The 27,927-nt window shown below is 36.0% G+C and overlaps 1 protein-coding gene across 1 annotated transcript in view; it reads right to left on the reverse strand.

The window, feature by feature from the left end:
• CDYL2 (chromodomain Y like 2) overlaps window positions 1–27,927 on the reverse strand; it is a 241,129-nt gene that overhangs the window by 22,125 nt on the left and 191,077 nt on the right. Inside the window, exons 3-4 of the mRNA XM_031950348.1 lie at window positions 25,150–25,367; window positions 17,637–17,809 (exon numbers count right to left, since the gene is read on the reverse strand). Of these exons, the coding sequence (XP_031806208.1) occupies window positions 17,637–17,809; window positions 25,150–25,367 (391 nt within the window). The remainder of the gene's footprint in view (window positions 1–17,636; window positions 17,810–25,149; window positions 25,368–27,927) is intronic.

Below are 27,927 nucleotides of genomic sequence, written 5' to 3' on the forward strand. Positions count from 1 at the left end.
AGGACTCCTGTTTGGACATAGCACTGGCTCTAGGAAGGGACTCAGTTCTGATTTAACACCTGGCACATATTCTTGCCTTTCCCTCTAACACTATAGACCTGACATTAGGAAATGCCTCCTGGGTGGAGCACATTCTAAAAGCCTGATGGTTAAACCCTAAAAATAAGGCTTTTCTACTGATAGACATGCTTCTGAAGCTGGTTGCTTCAAAAATCCAGATGTAGTTGATGTGGAAAATATCTCCACCAATGCAAATCACTCCTCCTCCTTTACCTAATAATGTTCACTAGGAATTGTGACCAAAAATTTAATCCTCTGGGAGATAACCATGTGGCAAGGAGCCTCTCCATATTTAGCTAAGCTGTTCTTCCAACAGCCGACACATAATCCATCACTGGACTGCACTTGAAGCACGTCCAGCTTAACAAGGTCTGCCAGAGCTCAAGTTCTGCTGGCAAAGAGTCTGAGAACCCAAGGTTACCTTCACACCATGATAAGGCATCAAAGAAAGACTGTAACATTGTAAAAGGCCACATTGAATCAAGACCATTAAAAAAGGCTAGGCCTTGGATCAAGGACTCATAGAACGTCAAAGTTGGAAGAGAATGGAAAGAGTTCATTTGGTCCAATGTCTGCTGCTGTCTCTTCCCCATAATGTGCTGTCTCTCTTCTCGCCATAACCCCTATCTTCCTCTAGTCAGAATGTTATACTCTGTTCATGAAATGCCGGGCTCTGTTAAGTGACTTTTTCCCTTTTTCTGACCAAAATTAAATCTCCATACATTTCATGGCCATCTCCATTCTAAATTGTTATTTATATTTCCTCCCCTTCCAACTGTCTTTCCTTCCTAAGTATGTAAATTCCTTGAAGGCAGGGGTTGTCCTGATTGTTTGAATTTGTTTTTTCAGCTATTAGCATATTGCCTGGCACACAATATTCAACAAGCACCTGTCTATGTATCTATGTATGTGTCTGTCTGTCTGTCTATCTATCTATCTATCTATCTATCCATTCATCCACTCATCCATCCATCCAAAAACCTGTGGTTTTTATTTCAAATGAATCAGAATCTCCAATTTTCTGAGAAGTATGATAATCTAAGAATCTGGAATTATGCTCAAAGAGGCATCCATCCATCTATCTATCTCATCTATCTGTCTGTCTGTTTGTCTATCTATGTAATTATTTATTCCATCCATTCATCTACCTATCATCTGTCTATCTACCTACCTATCACTGTCTATCTATCCATCCATCTACCTTTCTGTGTGCTTCTTTTCATATCCCTTCCTTTCCTCACTCTTAAATCATGTGCTCATAAATCATGGAAATCCTAAACTTCCAGACACGTCTCTCTATTTCCTGGTCTTAAAAGACCAGTTTTTAATACTCAGCTTTCCCAAAGCAAGCAGAATATGTCATCTATAAACCTCAGCATGTCACAATTGGATGACTTTTTTTTTTCACCAACTCTTCTTCATTGCCCAAACCCTAAGTCACCCACATGTTTTCCTCTTGATATACCAGAATGAAATCAAGGTTCCTTTTTGGCAATGAAAATCTCACATTCCAGAAACAAGCTGGACCGTGGGAAGTCTTAGCCCGAAAGGGAGACATAGAGAGAGGACTAAATCCAGGTAGAAGCACTTGGTTATGTGGGGAAACTTTCTACAACTTGGCTATTTTGGGGCCTATTATGCCATGAGCACCAACAGCACTAACCTGGGAATGATAAAAGGAAGCTGCATGCTCATAAGGAAGTGGCCTGAGGAATTATTCAAAAAGAGAAAAAAATCAAAGCCAACTCAACATTTTGCTCTAATATGGACTACTAGGCTCTGACCTATTGGTCCCAAAGCAAGTGATGGAGCCAGAGCAACTCAATCTTTCGGTAAGGCCCATTATAAATGATGAACTGATGCTAAGTGAAGTGAGTGGAACCAAGATAACACTGTACACAGCCTCAGCAAGATTACATGATGATCAACGGTTATGGACGTGACTTTTTTCAATAATGAGGTGATTTTAAGGCAATTCCAATAGACTTGTTATGGGGTGAGCCATCTGCGTCCAGACAAAGGACTACAGGGACTGAATATGGATCTAAGAATAGTGTTTTAACCTTTATTATTGTTGTTGTTTGTTTGCTTGTTTTTTCCCCTCATTTTTCCCCTTTTGACTTGTGCAACATGATAAATGTGGAATATTTTTAGAAGAATTGCACATGTTTAATCTATATTGGATTACTTGCTGTCTAGGGGAGAGAGGGAGGGAGAAAAAATTTTGAACACAAGATTTTACAAGAGTAAATGTTGAAAACTTTCCTTGTACATGTTTTGAAAATAAAAAGCTATAATTATTTTTTAAATGTAGACTAGCTAATCCAACAAATATTAACAGCTGGCTTTTATATAGTTCTTCTGAGATTTGCAAAGGTCTCATTTGATCTTCACTGTAACTCTAGGAAGTCAATTATTCCCAATTTACAGTTGAAGAAAATGTGGTAGATGAGGGTTGAGTAATTTGCCTAGAGTCTCATAGCTAGTAAGTTTCTGAGACCAAGGCTAATGTGGGGTATCTTTGAAATCAGCAAGGGTGGTCCTCAGCTCAGAAAAACACAGTCTTTCACCAGGCTCATCTTTAAAGCCTTTCTAACTTAACTGGACCTTCCAAAAATTGAACCTTCTGAAATAAACTTTGAGAACCCAAAGTCTCTGTACCATAGTAAGGCAACAAAGTAGAACTTAGAGAAAATAAATACCTGTGGTTTTTGTTTCAAATGAATCAGAATCCCCAATTTTCTGAGAAGTATGATAATCTAACAATCTGGAATTATGCCCAAAGAGTCATAAAACTTTGTATATACCCTTAGATCTAGCAGTACTGTTATTAGATATGTTTCCCAAGATGACCAGGGAAAAAGGAAATGAACCTATATACTCTAAAATATTTATGGTAAAGAATAGGAAATTGAGAGGATGCCCATAAAATAGGGAATGGCTAAACAAGTTGTAATATAAGATTGTGATGGAATACTACTGTGCTATAAGAAATGATGAACTAATTGGTTTTAGAAAAACATGAAGAGATTTGAATGAAATCATGAATAGTGAAATGACCAGAACCAAGAGAACATTGTATACAAAAACAGCAATGTTGTTTGAAGAATAATTGTGAATGAACAAGTTATTATAGCATTATAAATACTCAAATCAAGTACAAAAGATCTATGAAAGAAGATAACATCCACCTTCAGAGAAAGAACTGATAAAGAAAAGTATGCATAATATAGTTTTACATATATTTATAAATCTGTGTCAAATGGTGGCTTTCTAAATGCGAGGTAGGGAGAGATGAAGGGAGACAGTCCATACCCTAAAATGTAACCAAGAATAAGTTAAATTTAAAAAAGAAATTAGTTTCATCATAAGTGACCATAGATGCACTACTTTTGGACTCTTAACACTTCTGACTCTGGTATAGAAAAGATATTGAAAAGATTACGAAGATTAGAACAGCTGGGACACATAAAGTAAACACTGAAGAAATCCATGCTATAAACAATATAATTTTGAAAGCTTTGCAAGATAGATGTTCAAGATATTTGAAAGAAGGGAAGATATTTAATGACTAAAGAAAATCCTAATTTACTACTTAAAAAATAATGACCAAAGGAACACTAATAACATATTTACTTTGTCACCTCTAAAAGTTTGATGAGAATGAGCTATCCAAGTATTGAGGTTATATTCAATGACAACATGAGAAGGGAAATCTTTTATCTTCCTGGTTGTACAATCGGCTACAATGTGTAGAAAATATACGATTCCTACTGTTTATTTTTGTTGATAATATAAAAATGATATCATATAGAAACATATATATATTTACAGTTGCAATTGGGAAAGGGTATGGGTTGGTGCAATAATGACAACAAGAAGTAACAGATCAATAGTCCAAGAGTCATTCTTATAGTAATGGAATATATTAGGAAAATACATGGAGTTGTGTTGAATAGATCATCTATGGAAGATTTATGTTGCTAAAGCAACATCTTACTAAAGGTTCTTCTATAAAACTGTGTTTCCCATAAACATATATGCTATGATAATACAAGATTTCTTGGTAGATGCAACCATATTGCTATTTGTTCCTCTGATTATCAACATTAAACAAAACATAAAATAGAGAAAATTGTACTTGACAAAGAAGTGACACAACACTCACTGAGGAAATGAGAGATAAAATTTACCATAGATGATAGTAAGTTGCTTCAGATACTTCTATTTATAAAAAATATTGTATAAATAATATTCTTATACACATTCTTTGTGAGTTCTACAATCTCTCAATGCACATGGGGAAAAAAAAATTAGTGAAGAATGCCTACTGTCCAGGCTGTGTCATAACGTTGGAAGGGTACTCCATTGAACTAGTCCATCTATACATATGAATTAGATAAGCAAATAGACAATAACTTAAGCTCAAAAGAAAGTAGATTAGAATGTATTTGGAAAATCACATTACATGATCCTTCACTAAAGCAAAAACATATTTTTTTTTTATTATCAATCATGTTCTGTTAATTTTCTGTATCTATGAGCCATGGAACATTCACTCTGAAGAATAAAAATTATAGATGGTACAAAGAGCAATGGATAGACATTTGGCAGATTTAAGTAGATTGTATTATATTATTATGTGAATGCAAGTCATGATATAAAAGATATCATATAGAAATATATATATTTATATATATATTTCCAGTTGCAATCGGGAAAAGGTACGGGCTGGTACAATAATGACAACAAGAAGTAACAGATCAATAGCCCAAGAGACATTCTTATAGTAATGGAATATATTAGAAAAATAGATGGAGGCTTCCATTGTGTTGAATAGATCATCTATGGAAGATTTATGAAAAGACATGGGGTGAAATGTAGAGGATGAGAAAACAAAAATTGATTGCAACCTGCACCAATGGAGAAAGTGTATACATCAGTGCATTTAACCTTATACCACATTCTTCTCTTCTGTTCCTTCTATGCTCTATCCCAATTGGCCAATTTTGTGTTCTGTGAACTCATTGTTTTATATGCACTCCTTCCTTAACACTTCCTCTTGAAATCTTTTTGTTTCTTCACGGTTAACTCAGTACTATCTCCCATGAGTAGCCTTTCCAATTAGTACTTTCTCTCCAAATCATCATGCACTTAACTATCTGCGACTATATTAGAAGGGAGCTTCTTGAGGGCAGGGGCTAGGTGTGAATTTCATTTTTGTCCTCCCGGTGCTTTATATATGGTAGGCAATTAGTGAATGTCAGTATAAATTGTGGATTCATTGAATTATACATATTATTCTGTCTTTATACCTGATTTGTTCAATATCTACTGTTCAATATCAATATATCAATCAATATAATAGTAATGTGATCAATAGAGAAAATGATCACAATGTTACCTGTAGTTTGTTGTGCTGATTAGGTCACTTTCTAAGGATAGTTTACAAAAGAGTACCCTAAGGTAAAGGAGATCTCAAAAAACTAAATATACCTGGCTATTTCTCTTCAGGTGTCAAGAACATTTGGTTAAAAGAATAACACTTTTCTGAATAGGGTCTTATCTCAGCTATTCCACAAATAAAATCTTATTTCAACTTTCCTAGTGAGAGAATCCTGATATCCACACACCTAAAAAGAAATCTGACCTACATTTTATGCTAACAGAACTCTATTCTATACACTTTACCTATAAAGCCCTATACTGTCCCCTTACTAACAAAGCCCTTTCTTACCCGTCCTGATAAAGCCTCCTCCTACCTATCCAATTAACAAAGTGCTAGCCCATCCCTCCTAACAGAGCCCTATCCTATCCATATTACTAATAAAGTCTTATTCTACCCATCCTACTAACAAAGTCCTAGTGTAGTCATCCTACTAAAAGAAAATTACCTACTTACTCTATTACTAAAATCCAATTCTGTATACAATTGTGACATCTAATGTTGTGATTAAACTAATTTAAATCCTGGATGACAAGGATGGCAGGGAGATTGAAGAACATGCAACTATTTGAATAACTGAAAAAACTGAAGATATTTATCCTTGATAAGAAGATACTTAGTAAAAACATAACAGATGTTTTTTAAGTGTTTGAAATATCATCATGTGGAAGAGAAATTATCATTTTTCTGCTTGGACCTAGAAAGGGAGAATTATGAGAAATGAGTGGAAGTTGTAAAGTTGTAGCTTTAGTTCATTATAAGAAAAAATATCTTAGCAATTAGGGCTATCTGACTTCTGTATGGCTTCTAGTAAGATGATTCATTCTAAGCTTAGTTACCTTCCATCACCTCAAAATAGCAAAAAACTTTGCCCAACTAAAGTAAACTAATTTCAACAAACAACAAAAGATCAGGGGAAAAAGAACATAAGAGAAAACTGCCTAGAAAAATAAACAAATAGACTAAAAAAAAACAAAGAACTAAGGAGAAGATGCAATAAAATTAGGAAATAATATAGAGTAAAAGGAAATGATGCCAAAATCCCAAAAGACAGGGAAAATAAAGTCACAAGAAAGGGCTTCAAGAGCTTATATAGAATGATTTAGAACATGAAAGAAGAGATAAGGATGAAAATTGGCTCTTTTGAAGAAAAAATATCAAAAGGACAAACAAAAACTAGGAAATTTAGAATAAATAATAAAGAAATGCTCAAACTGAATCTCTTGAAAAAAAATTTTGAGTTCTTGATTGGAATTCAAAAATGCAGATATGAAAGAAAATACAAGAAAACAAATAGGAAAGAAAATAAAATTGGAATTGCTTCAGATTTCTTTAAGCTAAAGTAGTTCATCTTTAAGACAGAATCCAGCAAAATAATCCAAAATTTATTAGTTCCCTAGAAAAATTTAATGAAATTAAAAAGTCAAATAACATATTTTAGTAAATCATACTAGATAACTGCCAAGAAGCACTAGAGGAGAGAATAAAGTATAAACATGAATAATCCTACATCTCTGTCATAGAAACCCCAAATTCATAGAACTGCATAAATTCAGAGATCATTTCTCAATCTTCTCATTTTACAGATGAAGATCAAGGATTAATAAGGTTGAAGTTGCTTAAGGTCACATAGGAATAAATGACTCACCTAGAAATATTGTAGTGAAGCTCTAGAACCTCAACATTACATCAATTGCAGAAAGCCAAAAGGGCTATCATCCTCTGAATTAAAAAAAAGAACAGTCTGAGAAATGCAAGATTATTTCCAGTCCACAGAAAATAAAAGGAAAGGTTGAAATGATATTTCAAAAATCAAAGGAATTGCCCCTTTGTTTAATAACCTGTCTTTTAAATAATCTTTACACTATAAAATATCCTGCAAATTTAAGTTAATTCATCAGGTAAAGAAGATTTATTTCAGCAAAAGGAATTAATATGAATCATTTCTACTGAAAAGAGGCAGAGGTGACATGCAAATTCATAAAAAATAAATTTAAGAAAAGTAAACAAATATGCAAAGCATAAAAAGATTAAAGATATGAATTGGTGTTAACACATTTCAAGAACAAGACTAATATTTATTTTTTTTTTAACTCTCACTTTGAGGAATATTTTGGAAACAAAGAGAAAGTATGTGTAGATGGATAAATCACAAAAATTAAGGACAAGAAAGAGGGGATAAGAAAGTGAAAGGGAGAACTGAAAATATTTCCTAGAATAGAACATCACAGACAAAGGTTATTTAAATAAGTGGTGAAATTGTGGGAACAAGATAGGGAGGAATTCCGAAGTATACTATATCCTCATGAACAAAGGAAAAGACAAACAATTTCTAATTAGAAATCTCATTTTATTTAGATATTCAAAACAAAACAGAATGGAAATAACCTAGGAAGCTAAAAGTTGAATGGAGTGGAGAATAGAAGTTAAAAGATTCATGTACATATTAAAGAAGGCCCCTTGGAGATTTTCTGCTAAAGCTTTTTAATAATACTTTTTGGATAGGGGAGGGAGTTTCATAGGGGGATAGTGTTTCATGGGGATAGAATGGCAGGGAGTGGAGACGATTGAGTGGCAAAATCTAGACTCCATTTGGATCCTAACTACAAATCCTGTGTCTATTCTATCATACCACATTCTACTCTCCCCACTCCTCTTTTTGAATAAGTATTCTAGAAATGAATCTAAAGAGACAATTTTTTTTCAAAGAGATAGGGAAGGGACTTGGGGAGTCTGAGGTGGGAATCACACTTCTTCTAGACTGGGAAAGGAGACAGCAAGCTCCAGCCTTCTAAAAGTCTCACCTTGTGAAAAAGTATTTATATGCAAAGCTCATGAATAGGTGATTGAAATCTAGTGTTATAGAAGGGCAAGGAGTACAGAAGAGTACAAATCTGAATTAGTACTTCTTGAAAGGGGAAATAACAAATGAATGTCATTCAGATTAAGAGACAGGGTGATGTTGTGGGGGAAAAACAGGAAGCAGAACCCAGATATTGGGGATCAAATGTATTATGTCGCCGATGATTTCAGAAAAGCAGAAGTTTTAATCATAGTTTGAGATAAGGTAATAGCAGGGAAATTATCTTATGCTTAAAGGCACCACAGATAAATAAACAACATGAATATGTAAGGGAACAATCATTACTAAATAGATATATATATATAATAATTAAAATGAAAGATTAACTCAAATACAAAAATACCTTGATAGAAGCTAATTGTGGGTGACTTTAGTTTTCTTCTTTAAAAGTTCAATAAATCTAATATAGAAAGGTATATAAGAAGGAAAGAAGGAACATTTAAAAATTAGATTTGAGGGACCCATTATAATTTCTGAATAAGATTATTTGAAAGTATTCTTATTTTTCAGCATTGATATCACTGTCAAAAACAAAACAAAACAAAACAAAAACTAACGGTAACTAAGAAATCCCAAATAAATGCATAAAGAGAAAAATACTGAATCCTCTGAAGACCACAATAGAGTAAAAATAGTCTACATTTTCCACAAAGGGAAAATGAACAAAAGGCATAAAACTTAATGAAGAATAAGTAATAACATCCAAAATAATGAGTGGGTCAGAGAACAAGTCACGGAACAAATAATTATTTTTAAAAGAATGATAGCAGTGGGACAACATACCAAAATATATGGGATGCAGCTAAAGTGTCTTAGAGGAAAATTAATCTCTCTGAAAAGATAGTTTAACAAAAGAGAAGATTAATAAATTGCTTGTGTGAGTTAAAAACTAGAAAGTACCAAATTAACTTTAAAACAAGGACAAAAAAAAGAAAATTTGAAAATCAAACTTAAAACAAAATTTTTGAATTAGGAAATAAAACTGAACTGTTTTTAACAGTATCAAAATTGATAAACCATTAGTTAATTTGAAAAATGAATGTAATAAGTCCAAACAGACTAGAGAAAAGAGAAAGTTATTAAACGTTATTATACTTAATTATATGTCAGCAAAATTGAAGACTTAGGGGAAATGGATGACTAGCTTCAAAATATATAATATCCAAATTAAGAAAACATTAGAGAGATATTCTAAACAACTCAAACTTACAAGAGGAAATTCATAAAGAAAAGAACCACCAAATGAACCACCAAAAAGGAAAATATTCCTGGTTCAAACAGATCCATAGGTGAGTTCCATTAATCATATAAAGAGCATTTAATCCCTATGATACATAAATTGTTCTGAATAACAGAAAAAGAAGGCATTCTACCACCCTCCTCTGATGAGACAAATGTAGTTCAGGTACCCAAATCAGGGAGCTATAAAGTGGAAAAGAAAATAATGGACTGATTTCACTAATGAATATGTATTCAGAACTTTTGAATAAAATTTTAGTAAAGATACTCTGGGAATAAATCTAAAAATAATTAATTATGAACAATTTAGATTCATATGAAGAATGCAGCAATTGTTCACCAGGAGGAAGAAAACTAGAGTTATCATAAAAATAACAAAAAACAGCAAAAAAAGACAAGATTTTATCAATGAAAGAAGAAAAAACTTTTGATAAAATACAATACCCATTTATATGAAGAATTATAAAAAGCATAGATGTGATAGGACAAGGATTCTTAGTATGATACAAAGCAATTACCTAAAACTTAAAAGCATTAGTATTTGAAATAAAGCAAAACTGGAAGCTCTTCCAATATTCTCAAAGTGAAGCAGTAATAGTCACTATTATTTGGCATAGGACTAGAAATATTAGCTATAATAGTAGAGAAGTTAAAGAACAAACGTTGGCAAAGAGGAGGAAAAGTTATTTAAACTCTAGAGAATCAATCAAGAAAACAATTTGAGATTATTAATAGCATGAATAAAGTAATGGGATACAAAATAAATCCATCAAAATCATCACATTTCTGTACATAACAAGAAAATAAACAAAAACCCAGAAGAAAAAATTGTCTAGTATCTCCCTTGGGATGACTTTCCCAACTCCCATTCTTTGACGTTATGTTCCCCAGGGGGAAGACTGTCTGCTTTCAGCAAGCATCCCAAGAGGTTCCTAGTGCTATCATTCATGAGCCCCAACTGATGTGATTCCCATCCATGAATGGAATAGACTGGTTTTTTGTTTTGCTTGTTTTGTTTATTTTTTGTTTTGTTTTTAGTTTGTGTTTGTGATTTTGTTTTTTAGCAAAGGGCATTTACCAAGATGACAATTAGAACTTAGAATTTACAAACATCCTTTTAAAAATACTATTATACATATGTAAATGGGAGAGTAGTCTCTAATTATAGAGAATATATGTAGGTCAAAAGATAAATTCTCAATTCCTTGTTCAAAGAAATCCATTTTTGGATTCAAAGCTGGGATTCCTCTCTTGTTTGAGGGGTTATGTCCCTTAAAATACCTTCCCCATTGGGGTGTCTATATTTCTGTATTCATTTGTATCTCTCTTTTTCCTCAGTGTGTCTTAATCTGCTCCCTGCTGGATCTACTGTCTACTACTGGTCTAATTTCTTGAATAACATGGTCCCCATAGAGGGAATGAAGCAGTCCCTCTCAGCTCACTTCCCACATCTCTCCCATCTCTGTTCTCCACTTTTCTGCTTTTTGTTGTCCCTTGCTACAGATGCAAATCTCTGTCTCCTTAAGAGCCTGTTTCGCTGCTGGAGGAAGAAACTGCTGAAATTCCTTGATATTTGGTGAGCTTAATCATGTTTCTTGCCTTCGCTAAAAATTTGACCCGATGTTCATGCCTCATAAAGGGATCATTCATATATTTAAAACTTTACCAAGTTTATCAATTTGTATAATTATAATGACAACAAATGAAGATATAGAACTCCATATCTTATAAGAGGAAGAGAATTTCTAATGAAAATAACTATAAAATAAATTATCCACAATTTAACTTACCAAGCTGGTCACAAATTACAAAATATACAACTACCAAAATGTCTTCATCCTCATCTGTAAAATGGGAATAAAAAATAGTACCTACCAGGATTATTGGGAAGATCAAATAAAATAATATTTGTGCAGTGTCTAGCATATAATAGGTGCTATACAAATGTTACCTATTATGATTATTATTATTACTATTGTTATTATACTAAGGAAGACACAAATATTGATGACTGGTTCACCAATATGATTTTAAAATGATAGCTTTATAATTCAGGCATAGATTTGTCTTTATAATAATCAAACTTTCAAAAGAATAGTCTATAGAATTAGATAAAAATTTTTAAAATTCATTAGAAAAGTTTTCAAAAAGGTCAAAGATTTCTTGTAAAATCATAAAAATTCAGAATGAAGAGTCTTTACATTATCAGAATTCAAATTATATTATAAAATAGTAACTATAAAAATATTTTGTTTGAAAAAATATAAAAGTAGGTCAATGGAAGCAAGGCCCAGAAACAAATACAATTGCCCAGTGTTCAATAAACTCGATAGGAAATACTAGATAAGTAAATTTCTATTTGAGAAGAACTACTAAAAAACTGGAAAGCAGTCTGGAAGAAAATAAGGCTCACCCATTGAGAATAAATTCCCAATGGATAAATGACATAAAGAGTCATGTTAATTTTTTTTTTAAATAATGAGAGGCAGAATGGAATAATGGATAGAGTGCTGAATTTTAAAATCAGGAAAGCCTGGCTACCAATTTCTCCTCTGCAACTTAATAATGTGTTCCCTTGCCAAGGCATTTCATCTCTTTCTACATGCCTCAAGTGAATTCCTAGGACTTACCTATTAAGTCAATGATAATATGAATTTATAGGGGCTTCTACACCATAAATTCCCCTTGTTAACAAGATTATAACTCCTTTGTGTATTCATATGTTTCAAAAATAAACAATAAGAAAAGGTTATAGCTTTCATAACTATCATTAGATAAAAACAAATAGAGAAGGGATTTTAAAAATTATAAATGACAAAATAGATAATTTAGATTATGGTAATTTTAGATTATGAAAAAGGTTTTGTGTGAAGAAAATGCATCTAGATTAAAAAAGAAATTACAGTTGGAGCAATATCTTTTTATCAAACATCTCTGATGAAAAGTCTGACATCCAAATATATGTGTGTATAAAATATATAATAATAATAATAATAATAATAGCAGGACCTATGTGGAATACTTCACAAATATCTCATTTGATTCTCACAACAACCCTAAGAGGCAGGTGCTATTTTTATACCCATTGTGTAGCTAAGGAAACTGTCACAAACAAATTAAGTGACTTATGCAGGAACACACAGCTAGTGTTTGAATCTAGATCTCAACTCATGTTTTCCTTATGTACACAGAATTGTCACAAATTGATGAGAATTCACCAGTAGTTAAGAGATATGAATAAATAATTAAGGGAAATACTCAAATGGACCTGTTATCTCATTGATTTGAACATACCCTTCAATAATTCTTACAGCAACTTACCCATAACTTTCCACCCCATGTAAATTGTACATTTCTTGACATAAGTTCACCACATGAGATCCACTCCATATGGTAGGTGGATTTTTAATTTCTCCTCACAGCACAAGGATATCAATATAGGATGAGAATTTTCCACTTATTATCTCTCATTCTTTTCCCTTAATTAACACATCTTTTTATTCCTTACAATTCAAATGACAGTAAACAGGAATAATAATAGCACCCCCCAGCATTGTGAGGATAAAACATTTGTAAAGCTTTGCCAACCTGAAGGTAAACACTAACTTTTATTATTATCTATCAACAACTCTACTGGGCTTATATACAAAAAATATGAAGAAAAAGGAACAAATAAATAAATGTATTCTACATTTATTAAAAAATATTCATAGCAGATCTTATAAAGGCAAAGGACTGGAAACTAATGAGATGCCCATCAATTGGGAATGACTGAAATAATTATGGCATATTAGAATACTATGGTACTATAAACAATGACGAATGGACTGTTAACAAAGAAATCAGAGAAGATTCTTGCAAAGAGTGTAGTGATTCTTTGCTTGTGATATCTTTTCTTTGGCTGTAACTTCCTTATTCTTTTGGATTCACTTACAATGATGACGTAAAGATTGATGTGATTCTGTTCTTCCATTTATCTGCACAATTGTTGGTCATTGAACACATTTAGAGTAATAATAGTCAAAGTGAAGTTTGGAGGAAGTATACAAATGGTGATTCTTAGCACTTTCAACCCCATTTTAGGTCACCCTGTCACTGGAGAATCAGAATGGGGCACATAGCTGAGAGTCATTTTGTATTTTTTTGTTTCACAAGCTGCTGTGGCAGCACCAAGTGACCACTCTGCTGCTGAAAAGAAGCTCTGTACTTAACCTAGGCTCAATATTATTAAGATAACTCATTTGAAGAGATAAATAAATTATTAATAATTATATGAAAAAATGCTCAAAACACTCATAATTAGAGAAATTAAAATTGAAACAACTTTGGGATATCACTTTATAGTATCAAATTTGGCAAAAATGACAAAAGATGGAAATTCCCAATTATGGAGGGAATTTGAGACTATAGAGATATTAATTCAACCATTCTGGAAAAGAATGTATACAATGCCATGTAATAAAAGTTACTAATCTATAAATACATTTGGACATGTCTCCTCCATCTTTTGATCCATATCAGCTATTAACCTACATCTCTCTTCCTTTTCATAATTACACTCCTTAAGAAAGCCATCAACTGACAACATTTCCTTTCTTTACACTATTATCTGAATCCTATGAGATCTAATTTCTGACCTCATCCTTCAACTGAAACTGCCTCACTCTAAAGGTACCAAAGATCTCTTGCCAAAAGTACTGGCTTTTTCTCATTCCTCATCTTTCTTTCTTTAGCATTTTTCATCATCCTCTTTAAGATACTCTCTGTTCCCAAGGTTTTCATGACATTTCTCTCTTCTAGGTCCCCTCCCATGTGCCTGATTATTACTTCTCATAATTATAGTCAAGAAACGTGTTTTGAGTGCCTGCAACGTACTAGACACTGCAAAGCATCAGTAATACAAACAAGAAAAAGAAAGATAATCCCTACCCTCAAGAAGCTTTCAATCCCACAGGAAAAACAGAGCTTAAAAGGAAGAGGGATGGGAAGTGGCCCAGCTACCAGAGAGTACCAGATGATATTTGCCGAGCAAAGCAATTGGTGGAAAGTAAAGAGTTTAGCTGGAAAGTTCTGAGCCCTCTATAATGGAAGGCTTTGCTCTCCAGCCCTGACATCAGAGGAGAGAAGCGGCTGAGAGGGCCAAAAAAAAAAAGGTGTCTCATATCAAATTGGAGCAATCTCAATTTCTTCTTGAGTCCAAGTCACACCCTACCCCAAGCATTAGTGCAGGGAACTCTCCTCTCCCTTTATATGAGAGTGTTGAAATCCTTACAAACTGTTAAGTCATTAGAGTTGATAGAGACAATAATTATCTAATTTAGCACGGTTCAGTATGATTGATCTGATCCTACAAAGAGATGTTATGGGCCAGAACTTGAACAAGGTACTAAGTGGAATTGTGTGCTTAGGTTGGCACCTTTAAGAGTTTGCACATTAGAGCTCACACATTGGAGTTCACAAGTACAGGAGATACACGAAGTTAACTTTGTACCTTTGGGAATTCACACCTCCCATAATCCCACTCTCAGAGAAGGAGTCAACCTTTTACACCGAGCATAAAAAGAGCTTCAGTCAGTCAGTCAGAGTCAGTTCAGAAGAAGCCACATGTCAGAGTTGAGCTAGAGCCAGAATCACTTTGGAAGACTGACAGAGTGAGTGGGGAGATTGAGAAGCTAATCTGCAGTTTGAGAACCAAGATTCAGAGAGAGGCTGAAGCTAGCAACAAGAGCTCTTGGAACCAAGAAAACTAACTGGGCTATTTTGGAAGAAACAATAAAGAACTACTTTAACAGCTGGCTACGTTCGAAGTGATTATTACTTTAAATTGAAACTAAGGCTGCCTCCAGAAACCTCCCCAAGAAACCTGCTTCCCAGAGAGAACGATCATATATTTTAGAAAAGAACAGAACACTACATGAGAGTCTCTTCACTTTCTGAGGATTCATTTATCATAACCATGTACATACTTTTCAGAACTCATTTATCTGGCCCTAACTTTTCTCCTGACCTCCCAGTCTCAACCAACTGCCTATTCAACATCTCAAAGTGGATGTCTTGTAGACATCTCAAACTATGCATGTCTAAAACAGAACTCATTATTCCCTAAAAATCTTCTTTTCCTAATTTCTCTATCACCATTAAAGGCACCAAAATCCTCCCCAGTCACCCAGGCTTACAACTTGAGTTTCATTCTTGGCGGTTTTTTTGACTTTACCTTATATAATACTCTTATTAATCTTAAGATCTCCTAAATACATCTACTTTTCCCCACTTATAGTCACCACTTTGGTTTAAGTCCTCACTACCTGACACCTGGACTCCAGGTCTAAGGGGCTAAATATTGTGCCCAGGGTTACATGGGAAGTAAGTCAGAGAATAGGATTTAAACCAAAGTGACCTTTACTTAAATCTGTTATTACTCAATATACCAAATTATAAGAGGGTCATTGACAACCTAGAGTCTATGTCATACAAAGACTAAGAAACTAAGGATGTTTAGTCTGAGAAAGAAAAAAAAAAAAAAAAAGGAGCACATGATAGTTATCAATCAATCAGCAAAAATTTTTAACTAGGGGCTAGGAAATAAAAAATAAAAAATTTGATGACTCTCATGTATTACCAAGAATTGATTTGTTTTGTTCACTTCTTTGGATGAACTATGAATAGAAATTACAGAAAGATTCATATTAAGGGATAATCTTCTAGAAATAGACAGAAATGGACTCTAGGGGTTAGATAACAAAATGTCCAGGTTTCAGGATGGGCTTGGTTTAGATACCAGATTATTAAAGTGTGTTTTTTTATTGCATATGGAATATTGTAACTGTATGTGGGAATCACAAAATTATGATTTATTATTAGTATTTGATTTGTATACCTATTTTATATATCTATATATCCCGGAGTCACAAAAAACTTCTCAGGGAAAAAGGGGTCACAAATGGAAAAAGTTTAAGAAGCACTGGTCTAGATAATCATTAAGATATTTTGCAACTTGAAGTTTACAAATCATTTCTTCCTTCCCATCATCATCTCTTTTCGCCTAGTTGAAGAAACAAAAAAGTTTCCATTTTATCCTCTTTTAGCTCTATGGAAATTCCCTCCAGTAGAAGGTTAGAATGGGTATAGTGAGAATATGTCAGGTGAGAATATTTCAGAATCACTTCTCTAAAACAGGTAATGGATTTTCAGTTATTGGACATGGAGATCCAACCTTCAAAGGCAGGAAACACTGGGGGAATCTCACAATCACCAGAATTTCCCTGTCTCTCCTGAGTTTTACAGAGAACCTGATGCTCTCCCTCCCCTAACTGTGGGGGAAAACCGGTGGACTTGCCTATACAATGTGTACAGGACTGACCTTGACCAAACAGTCTTTATTTAGCATATCACATCATAATTTCACTGATGATTCAGAGACCATAAGTTGGCGCTGATAGTACTGAACTGTTTTATAATGCAGATGTAGATATAATTCTTAGCTCCCAGTTAGGATAAACAGCTTCCCATTGTCTTTCTGTACACACAGCAACTGGCCCCTACTCATAACTCACTCATTCTGGTTTCACTGGAGGCAGAAAGGACTGTTCTATGAGCAGTAGAACAGGTTCTTCCAGGTCCCTGCCCTTCCCAGGGCCAAGCAGACTATGAATCAGAACTCCCAAATCTTTTGGGCATCTCCAATTAACAAAACACACAAGGGAAGTTCAATGAGGTCCCTCAGGGAATAAAAGTCACCATCAACTTGAGAATCTAATTAATTAATTAAAAGCATAGGCTTTTTATTTTCATCTGAAAATGAAGAATTGTAAATGGATGAGCAGAGGGACTGGAATAGATACACAAATGAGCATTTCACTCTGGGAATGAACTGGTATTTATACAGGGAAAACAAAAAACAAAAGCAAGTCACCAAGCCCCCCTCCTATGGCATCCCCTTAAACCATCACCTGAATGCATTGTTCAGGTGCCCCCGAGCCCCGGTCCTCAGGCCCAGGGCAGACAGAGCGCAGGGTCAGTGTGGGTCACCTTATAGCTTCTGCAATCCTGGTACTCTCCTTTCTTCTGTCGGTGGACAACCTGCCAAGTAAGTAGGAATAATCTAAGCCGCTACAGAACACACTTCCGACCGCGCTGAGAAGCAAGAGTTTGCTGTCGTCCGTGGACGCGTTGCACAACGCTCTCCGCACTTCCTTCATAATCTGTGTACAGAGAAGAGTAAACAATGGGACATGCTTAGCACGGCTGCAACCCATCTCACAAAGGGAGGAATTAGGCCTGGTGCTTTATGATTGATTCTCTGCCCTGCTGGTCAAGACCTTTGGGCCTTTAGGGACTGCTCTGCATTTGTTTCAACAATTAATTTAATTCCATTTAATTCGACAGGCATGGATTAGTCATCTCCTCTGTGCCAGGTACTGTGCTTTGGGTCTGGGGATCCAAAAGCAAAAACTAAACTGTTCCTGCCCTCCGGGAGCTTACATTCTACTCATGGAAACACCGCCTATGTAGACCATTAAATACGAAGTATGTACAAATTAAACAGAGTTACTTTGGATGCGTGAGAAGACTCAGGACTGGGGGAAGGGCGGGGAAATCTCTTGAAGAGGTTGGCACTTGAGTTCAAATTTCAAGTTTCAAGAAGTGAAGGTAAGACGGAGAGTATGGAAGGCAATGTGTGCAAAGGCATGGAAATGGGATGCGGGGAAATAACATGTAATCAATAAACCTAGAAGTATGGACCGGGGACATATGTCTGAAAGGCTTTAAATATCAGAAAAAAGTCAGTCTTGTAGGCCACAGACTACCAATATAGGGTATTTGAAGGTAACTAACCGGGGACAGGAAAGGTATATGTAGCAGAATGGCCATATATTGAGTCAAGCTGCCCTGTGTTCCTCAGGTCTTCCATGTTCTGAGCTGTATTATCTCATTGGAAGTCATCCATAGATCAAAGGTCTCTTCCTCAGTATAAACTCTCTAGTGAGACAAAGATTGCCTTGTAGGAGAATTTATCATTCAGGGGAATACAACTAAGTGAATTTATAAACATCGTCAAAGTGGTCGTTAATTGATAAGTTCATTTACTTATTGAACTAGGTGTAATGAAAGGGATAGAAAAATGTACCTACATAAAAACAATTCATGATTGGCTCAAATTATTGTAGCTAATATTCAAAATCCACACAAATATTAATTGATTACTTGTTATGTACAGGATTCCTAGCTATAAGACATTTAAATTATAATAATTAAAATTGTGCAAAGTAGGGTTGAGTATCTCTAGAAATAGAAAGTTTTCCATCATTCCATCCAATAAGGGCTGGATGAACACACATTGGGGAGACCTGACTTACTATAGAATGATCCTTACTCAACACATTGTGGGTAAAGGGGAGAAAACAACCATCTAAATCAAAAGTTCTCTCCTGGATTAGAACTTCTCATTTAGGTGAAGAAGAGGACTACTGATCTGCAGCTTCCTTTTCAAACTTCCAAAGCTATGGGGAGGAGAGAGACAAGAGGGAAGAGAATTAGAATGACAGTTTTTTTGGTTTTGTTTTTCTGAACCCTGGCATTATTTAGCCATTCTGCCATGGAAAATTGGAATTTCAGGCATGTGCCAGTGATTTTCACTAGGCCAGGATGACAAATCTATGAAATTCTCTCTCCTCAAAGATTATGCATAGGACTATGAATATACATTATTCCATTTTTCCTTAGATCAAATGGGAAGTCTTTACATAATTGAAATCTTCACGTGGAATGGGATAGCTGACTTTTCTGTTTGTAGACATCCATCCTGAAGTCAGATGAGATGAAGTCTTTGCTCAAACCTTCTACACAGGGCTCAGAGGAGTCTAGAGGCAAATGAGAAAGCCCCAAGACTCTACCAGTATGAGGAGAGAAGAGAACTTTGGGGTAGGAAACTCACATTCACCCTCTCTTCTGACAAAAGTGAGAGATTAAGAGTTAGTTGCTTTTTTTTGGTTTATTTTTTTTAATCAATCTAGCAAGAAGTTTGAATTGTGAAGAAACAAATTACATATACCATACCTATCTCATTGACCTTACTGGCAGAGAATACCTACCTAAGGAGAAAGGAAAGGAGGAATTTCTTTTCTCATCTTGGGCCAAGAAAAACTTGCTTTTTGTACCGTCATGAACTTAAACAAGAAAACCAGACTCATTCATGACCACTTTTTTTTTTTTTTAACTGACTTCCATGGAATTCTGAGCTGGCTGCAAACCAGAGCTTGCAAACCATAGAGTCAGTGTATGAACTCAAAGTTGTGCTGCTGTTATCATTCAGCCATGCTGTAACCGGCCAGTGATTCAAGCTAACGAAAATATGGCCCATAAAAAGTTTGGGGGAAACGTGACATGATTTTTTTTGAACATTTCCATGTGGTTAATATGCTTCTGAAAGAGAGTCAGGAAGGGATGAGCCCTAATGAATATAGACGAAAAAAAGATTCTGCCTCCCCAGCGCTGCACCATCTGCTCCACAGTCTGCCTAGAAATTGCTTGCTGGATGGTGGGGACAGGAGGCTGGCCAGCTTCACAAATCTGGGCTATGGGAAGCCAGTGTCCTGCTAAGGGGCCCGGGGGGCAGGCCAGGGTCTACAGCTAAGGAAAACACATCCTGAGGCCAGCTGGCCCAGTTCCAGCAACTGAAGATTTCCTTGAGCTATCCTTCCACACACGATTTCAGTTTCCAGTTGGAGGGAATTTCAGACAGGAAGGGAGACGAAACCCTCTGAGTGTGAAAGTCCTCCTTCTTTGCTAATGTCTCATCGTCCCTTATCTTTTGACCCATCCTCCATGGATGGCTACAGCAAACACAGCCATAAGTATGTCAACACCAGGTCTAGGCAGGGTGCTTGGAAAGTCTTAAAGTAATTTTAGGTTATTAAAACTTAATAAAGCTCTTAAAGACTTTCTGGATACTATGTTTTACTGAAAGAAAATGATTCCTTTGTGTCGCCAGTTCTGAGAACAGGGTTAGCATATGGCATGTTTTTAATAAATTTCTGTTGAATTCAAGGCAACTGAATAATTCCACAGACCACTTAGCTTTCGATGGGTTCATACTGTTTCCTGGGGAAGGTGAAAATAAACAAATATTGTACTTTACAAGTGAGAAAACTCACACTTGGCACTTTTTTAGCCATGCTGGCTTCATTTCTCAGCTGAAACATTTTCCATGACTTCCTACCGCCTCCCAAATAGTCCAAACTTCTTTTACCTGGCATCCAAGTCACTCCACAATCTGGCATCAGAGGCCTTTCAGCACTGGTATCATCATATTAGCTCCCCCACATCCAGCAAGGTGATAGAGTAGATGGAGCACTAGGTCTGGAGCCAGGAAAACCTGAGTTCAAATCTGGCTTCAGACACTTACTAGCTGTGTGCCGGACAAGTCAATTTAACTTCTGCTTGCCTCAGTTTCTTCAAGTGTAAAAACAATGGGGATAAAGGCACCACTTACCTCATAGGGTAAATGAGGAACAAACGAGATAAAAGTACTCAGCCCAGTGGTGGGCCCAAAGCAGGGACTGTCTGAATGCTGAGGCCCTCCCCCCTTCTCTTTAGACAAACTGAATAAATCTCGGCCCTTTAATACCCACTGTGAGCTCTCCTTCCACCATCTCCTTCAAGAAGCCTTCCTTGATGGTGCTTTCCCCTGCACACTCCATATCTTCCTTTGTTTGGCCACTCTTTCTTTAACCGCGGGAGGTGAGGCTGTTTGCTCCTCTGTAAGAGACTTGCCCTAGCAATAAGCAATAATAATAGTGCACACGCTGGAAGGTTGTGCTTTGGATGTACTGGTTCATTCGGTCTTCTCCATAAGCTTGTGAAGGAAGTGCTTATTTTGTAAATGAGGAGGAACTGAGGCAAACAGAGGTAACTGCCTTGCTCAGGATCACCCAGTTAGTAAGTGTCTGAGGCTGGATTTGGGCCCAAGAGTTTCTGATTCCTAAATCCAGTGGTTTACTCACGTACCCCTCTACCTGGTAGCAAATAGCAGAACTTCCAGTTATCTGACCCCCCTCTCCCCAAAACAAAGTCTTTCCATTCCACTAAGGCTATCTCTTATTGAACTGAGCCAAACTGAACTGAATTGCTGATTAAGATCCAGAATGTCAGCACTGGAAGGTACCTGGAAAACATGTAGCTCATTGTTCTTGTTTGACTAATGAGATAATAACAAGAAGTGAAGCAATTTTCTAAGGTCATAGAGCCTCCCTATCATCCCAACAAACACCTAAGGCGGGGCTACACTAAATGGGTGGTACTCAAGTAAGAGACTCATTGGTCATGAAGGGAAAACAGGTGTATAGGCAAAATTCCTTTAGGTCTTAAAGGCCATTAGTCACTTAAGCTGGGAAAAATGAGATGGATTGGTCCTTTAAATAAACTCCATTGATGCAACCTTATTCACCTGTGGGCGACTGAGTGAACTGGAGCGCCAACAAATTTCTCCTGAGACCCTCAGGCCACCTGGCTAACTGGGTATCAAGAGCTGTAGGTGAGTGGAGAGCATTGGAAGCAGGGGACTGAGCTGAGAGAGAAGCACAATTCTGATTCGTTCAAAATTATGTATTCTCCCCAAAAACCTTACTTTGGCTGGAAGGCAAAAATTTGTTAGATCCATTCCACAAAGGTAACCAGACACCTAGCTACAACAAATGCAACCTTAAAATAGCTTAGCGTCTTTAATTAGTGAATCTAAAAATGGAAGCCAAGAGAGCCTGGAATGTGCTGTGGAGGAGGGGTGAAGAAGGCACAGGGATGCACTTTGGGATGAGGGCGACAATTGTCAGGAACTGGATTAAATTAATAAATCTATAGTTTTATGAAGAACAACACAGAGAAGCTCTGCCAAATGTTGCGGACTCTAATACTGAGTTCCATGTTCCATCTGCTGGAAGCGAGGCACCATAGTGGCTGGCCTAAAGGGAGAAGCTCTCTTGGCCTGGGAGGTCTTGATTAGGCATTGGAATGTCAGAGGAATAAGAGAGGTTCCAGGTGATCCCTCCCCCCACATTTTATCTTTCCAACATAACAAAGAAACAGTTCTGTGGAAAATCAAGGTCACCCATTCCAAGAGCAGAACTGAGCCAAGAGATGGAGGAGTTCTCTCTTTTAATCTTTTCTTAAAAACAAAAAAAACAAAAAACAAAAATCAAAAACAGAAAAATTGATTCAGGCTGTAAGATTGATTACAGGGAAAATTGGTAAGGGTCACAAAGTCAAAGAGAGCTTCATATTGGTACTATTATAAACTAGTATCACTCCTAAGAGAATTTAAAGAAGAGTTAAACAAAACAAACCTCAGCTTTGGTGGGAAGATCTTTTATAATAGAAACAGAATTATGGAATGTTAAAACTGGAAGGAAATTGAGAAACTACCCATTCTAACCTTTTTTTTTTTTTTTAAATTGAGGAGAGAACTGAAGATTGGGAAATGGAAATAACACCATTTCTGGTTTCTTTCTGCTATTTGAAGTTTCTTCTCTATTAAACTGTGCTTCCAGGATGGGGTATTGAAAAATACTTGAGGTCTTCACTTGCCCACAGGAAAGGATGAATCTCAGCTCTTTAAAGAGGCATATCCTGGGATGCAGTAGGAGTTGGCCTGAGTGAAATCATTGCCAAATAAATCCCTGGAGTATTTTTCAGTAGCAATCAAGCCAGAAGACCCTGAGAAATTTTCCCTTTCTCCCCCCACCACTTTAGAGAGGGAATATTTGGAAGAAGGGATATCAAAAGGTAGATTTTCTCCCTGTACATAGAAGAGAAAAGAATCCAAAAGGAAATTGGGATCAGGGACTTAGAAAACATAGAAACTTGTCAATGTTAATGAAGAGGGAAGGAAGGAGGTCTCTGTAGATCTCGACAGGCTCACCTTTGCCATGTTCAAAAAATAATTTTGATGAAGGCATGTTTGTCAAATTTACAGATGGCAGGAAACTTGGAGGGATAGCTAAGGATACTGGATGATGGAGCAGGATCCAAAAAGATTTTGACAATCTAGAGTGTCAGACCAAATCTAATAAGATTACTGATCATATTAACTAGGACAAATGTAAAGTAATAGAAAGTCCTAAATGAGTATAAAATATAATTGCACATGTCCAAGAAGGCGGGGGAAAGGGAGATGGCCAGACAAAGTATGTAACTTCCAGCTCAATGAGAGTCAACAGGTAATGAGAGGTTGCTAGAAGGCTGAGGGGGTCTCAGATTTCATTTGGAGATGTATTGTGTTCAGAATGAACTAAGCAGTACCAAATTCAGTTCAGCCACATCTTCTTTTCAGAAGACTTTCAGCTGGAGGAAAAATGAAGACAATCTATAGAAGGAAAATCAGGATTGGGAAAGACCTTAGTCATGACACGTAAGAATCATCTGAAGGAACAGTTTGAACCTTGGGACTATGAAATGTGTCTTCAAGATACTTAATGGATGTCAATGGAAGAAAGACCTAGTCTGTCCACAGAGGTGCTAGCATCAGGAAATAAAAGGTAAGTTTTGGTTTGATGTAAGGAAAAACTTCTTAACAATCAGAGCCACCCAGAAGTGGAATGTACCACCTCAGAAGGTAATGGGTTTGCCATTTCTAGAGGTCTTCAAAAGCTGGATGTCTCCTAGTTGTTTATTCCAATTTATCCTGTACACATGCTATATGTATATAGCTATTTACATGTGTCTCCACCATTAGACAAAGCTTCTTGGGAACTGGGAGTATTGCTTGCTTTTATTTTATTCCTTAAACTCACCATCATGCCTGTCATATAAATAGGCACTTAATAAATGCCAGGGTGGAGAGAGACTGGAGATCACTTTCAAGTAAGAATCAATTTGAAGAAACTGGGGATGGTCAGCCTTAAGAGAGAAGGATTTAGGGAGGAATGCGATTGCCATTTTCAAGTACTTTAAGAGCTGTCATAGGGAAGACAGAATAGATTAATTTTACTTGGCTCTAGGAGAGGAATGTGAGGATAATGGGTAAAAGAGGCCAAGAGACTATGAGCTTCTGGAGAAGAGAAATGAGCACTTTATTTGTTTTACTTTGTATCCCCAACATTTAGCATAGTTCCTGGCACATAGTAGGTGCTTAAATGCTTCTAGATTTGACTTGTGAGGGAGATTTAGGCTTCATATAAGGGGAACAGATGGAGACAAACTTCTTAGTAGAACCATTAAAGAAAGACAATGGTGAATTCCTCCTCACTGGAGTCTTCACAGGAAGGCTGGATGATCACTTGTTGGAAATGTTACAGAAGGATTTCCTAATCAGTTTTGGGTTTGTCTAGACCTCCGAGGTCCCATTTCAGCTCTAATTTTGTGGGAAGAAACAAAACAAAACACAATCTTTTCATAGTTTTGATTTTTTTTTCCCCACTAGTCAATTGTCTTACCCTTATGAAAACTACTCTTTGTGTAGCTAAGAAAAAAATAATTATATTAAATATCTTGATCGAAGTGTCAAGGCCACCAAGCCTAGTCCATAACCCCTTGGAGCTTTCTCTCTTACCTCGGGTGTCAGGGCATTATTGTCAGAAGTCTGGCTGGACAGCAGAATGTGTGTGAATCCTTCTTCCTTCCGCACCACAATGTCTCGAAACCGACAGTTGCTCTCATTTTGACGGACGCTATATCTGAGTCTCTTATCAAAGACGTAATCTTTGTCCCCTTCAATTTTCCTCTTCACAGGATTATGCAAGTGTAGACCTCCGTTGGTCAGAGTAGAACCTTTCAAATTTAAAACAAAATATGATATGGAAATACAGAACAGCCAGTGTTTAAGAGCAGGCTTTCTTAACCTCCATGAACTTTTTTTAAAGTATGACCATACAGATAACTGTATTGTAATATAATTGGACTCCTACACATTTCATTTTATGCATTTAAAACCAACATTCTAAGAAGGGGATCACAGACTTCATTAGACCACTTAAGGGATTTACAAATATATAAAAAAGATAGCATTCTGGTCTACAGACAAGAAACCTAGCTAATTGTTATTTCTATTAGTTATTAGATGTTACTTTAATCCTTTTCTAGGATTAGATATACCTATGCATTAGCTCTAAACTACAGGTGGAATCTCTATCTTTATACTATTGGTGCAGGGTCCCCTGAGGTCAATACAACCAGGGGCTTTTTAGATATAAAGTCTCAGGAGTGGAAAAAGTGTATCCTGGTGCACTAAAGAAAATACTATTATGATGTTTCCCCCCATGACATTTGTGCTCCTCTCTGAACTTTTGTGTGACTCCCTAAATTCAGATTCTTCACCTAAGAAGGGACAGTTATGAAAACTTCCCTCAAGAATGTTCTCTGAAATCCAGAGAGCCCTATTCTCCTTCTCCAGAGTGTAGAAAGCCACAGCCCTGCTCCCCTCTCAACTCTGTTCAGGTTGTAGATGAGGATGATCCACATGGTACCTCCAACTTCTGACAATGGAAGGGAGCAGGTATCACTACAGCAAGGTTCCAGCCAATTTATACAGACCTGCATCCATGCATCTGAGCATGGTGATATTTAATTACCCTCACTGGGGAAGGCAATGGACTTCTGCTCCTGGGTATGCATCCTGTATATGAGGAGGTAAGGAGAGTGCCAGGGATAGAATAGCTGGTGAGAATCATCCAATTGCTGATGTTTACTGAAGCCCTGGTTGGTCTCAGAGACAGAAAAAACAACTTCTCTGGCTGGCTCACATCTTTGAGAAGATATGCAGGTAAAAATTGTTTACTTGCCCAAAAAATTGTCTACATTCATAAGGGAAAAGTAGTGGTGGAAATCTACAAAAGGAGTGGAAAGTGGAGATGGAATCTTAAATTGTGATTCCTGTTAGGCACTTACTTATTGATCTTATCTAACTCCTTCATTGTTCAAAGGGACAAACTGAGTCCAGAGTGAGGGAAAAAAAACCTTCACCTCAGAAGAGAAAAATACCAACCAGGCAGAACAAAGATGGGAGAGAATTCCAAATAGGCTGAGCTGTTTTTTCACATTAAAATATAAATAAATATAGATATGTAGATAAAATATTGAAATATAGAAAAAAATAAAGCAAGAAAGGCACTTCTGTATTTAGAATTCATGTTGAGTGTTACTTTGATCTGATAAATACTCAGGTGTCTCTATCCTAAGTAGTATTATCACTTCTGCTCAAATCAGATGGGACTGAAGTTTTGGTATGAGTCATCTAGGATACTACCCTGAAGTCTCCTTAAGACTCTGCTTCTGCCAACTGCAGATGGTGATTGCCAGGTGGGGAGAGGAGAAAGGGAATAGGGAACCAGCAGTCTATACTGAGAACAGAACAATTGCATCCAATGGGAACCATCCCCATGGGAAATTGATACTTCCTTCATTTCTTATTAAAGGGATTATCTTTTTTAAAATTAAGGGCTGGATGCAAAGAGGTAATTGGTAAATGGTAGTGGTGGTAGAAGAAGAAGTAGAAACAATAATAATAATAATGAAAAAAAAAAAGTAGATCAGCAATTTGGATTTCTACAACACTTAAAGGTTTGCAAACTGCTTTCCTAATAACAATTCTAGCAGTAAGTAGTGCAAACATCACCTCCTTTCTACATATAAAGTAAGTGAGACTCAGAAAAGATTAAATGGCCTGTCCAGGTTAAAGAGATAAATGGTAAAAACAGATTACAATTTTTCTGTAAAAAAAAGAAACAAAGAAACAAAAAGCAAATATCTCTTAAAACTTGGCCAATTCCGCTAGAAGTCAATGCAAAAAAATCTGTAACACTTACTTTGCCAAAGGTAACATTGTCTGTGTTTAGGCAATAGAGCAAAGAAAACAGCAGAAAACTCCCCCCAGCTGCACAGAAGGTAAATAGATATATCATCCAATTTTTACCTTCTTCCTTATCCTTCTAAATTAATCATTCTCTACCTGTAAAATTTTCACAACTGGTTTGGAATATGATAGAAGTCTAAAGCAACTTTTTTCACTCAAGACCCCCTTTTACCTGAGAATTTTTTACATTATCCCAGGTATATAAAATAAGTTTACAAATCAAATATTTACTGTAAATAAATCATAAAAATTATTTAAAAACAACTCTTTGGTATACAAAAAATTTACCATTTATTAAAGATGAAAGCAAATTTGCATACTAATGGGATGGATAGGCTTATTTATTTTTATATAAAGAAATATATCTTGGTAGAATATTTGACACTGTAGGATGTAGAACTTTTAGAAACCCTTTATTGTTGCCAAGGGTTGTGACCCACAGTTTTAGAAGCTTTAATCTATAGGACCCTCAGAGTGAAG

The sequence above is a fragment of the Sarcophilus harrisii genome, chromosome 2 (genome assembly GCF_902635505.1).
Source record: "Sarcophilus harrisii chromosome 2, mSarHar1.11, whole genome shotgun sequence".
In the NCBI taxonomy this organism is placed as follows: Eukaryota; Metazoa; Chordata; class Mammalia; order Dasyuromorphia; family Dasyuridae; genus Sarcophilus; species Sarcophilus harrisii.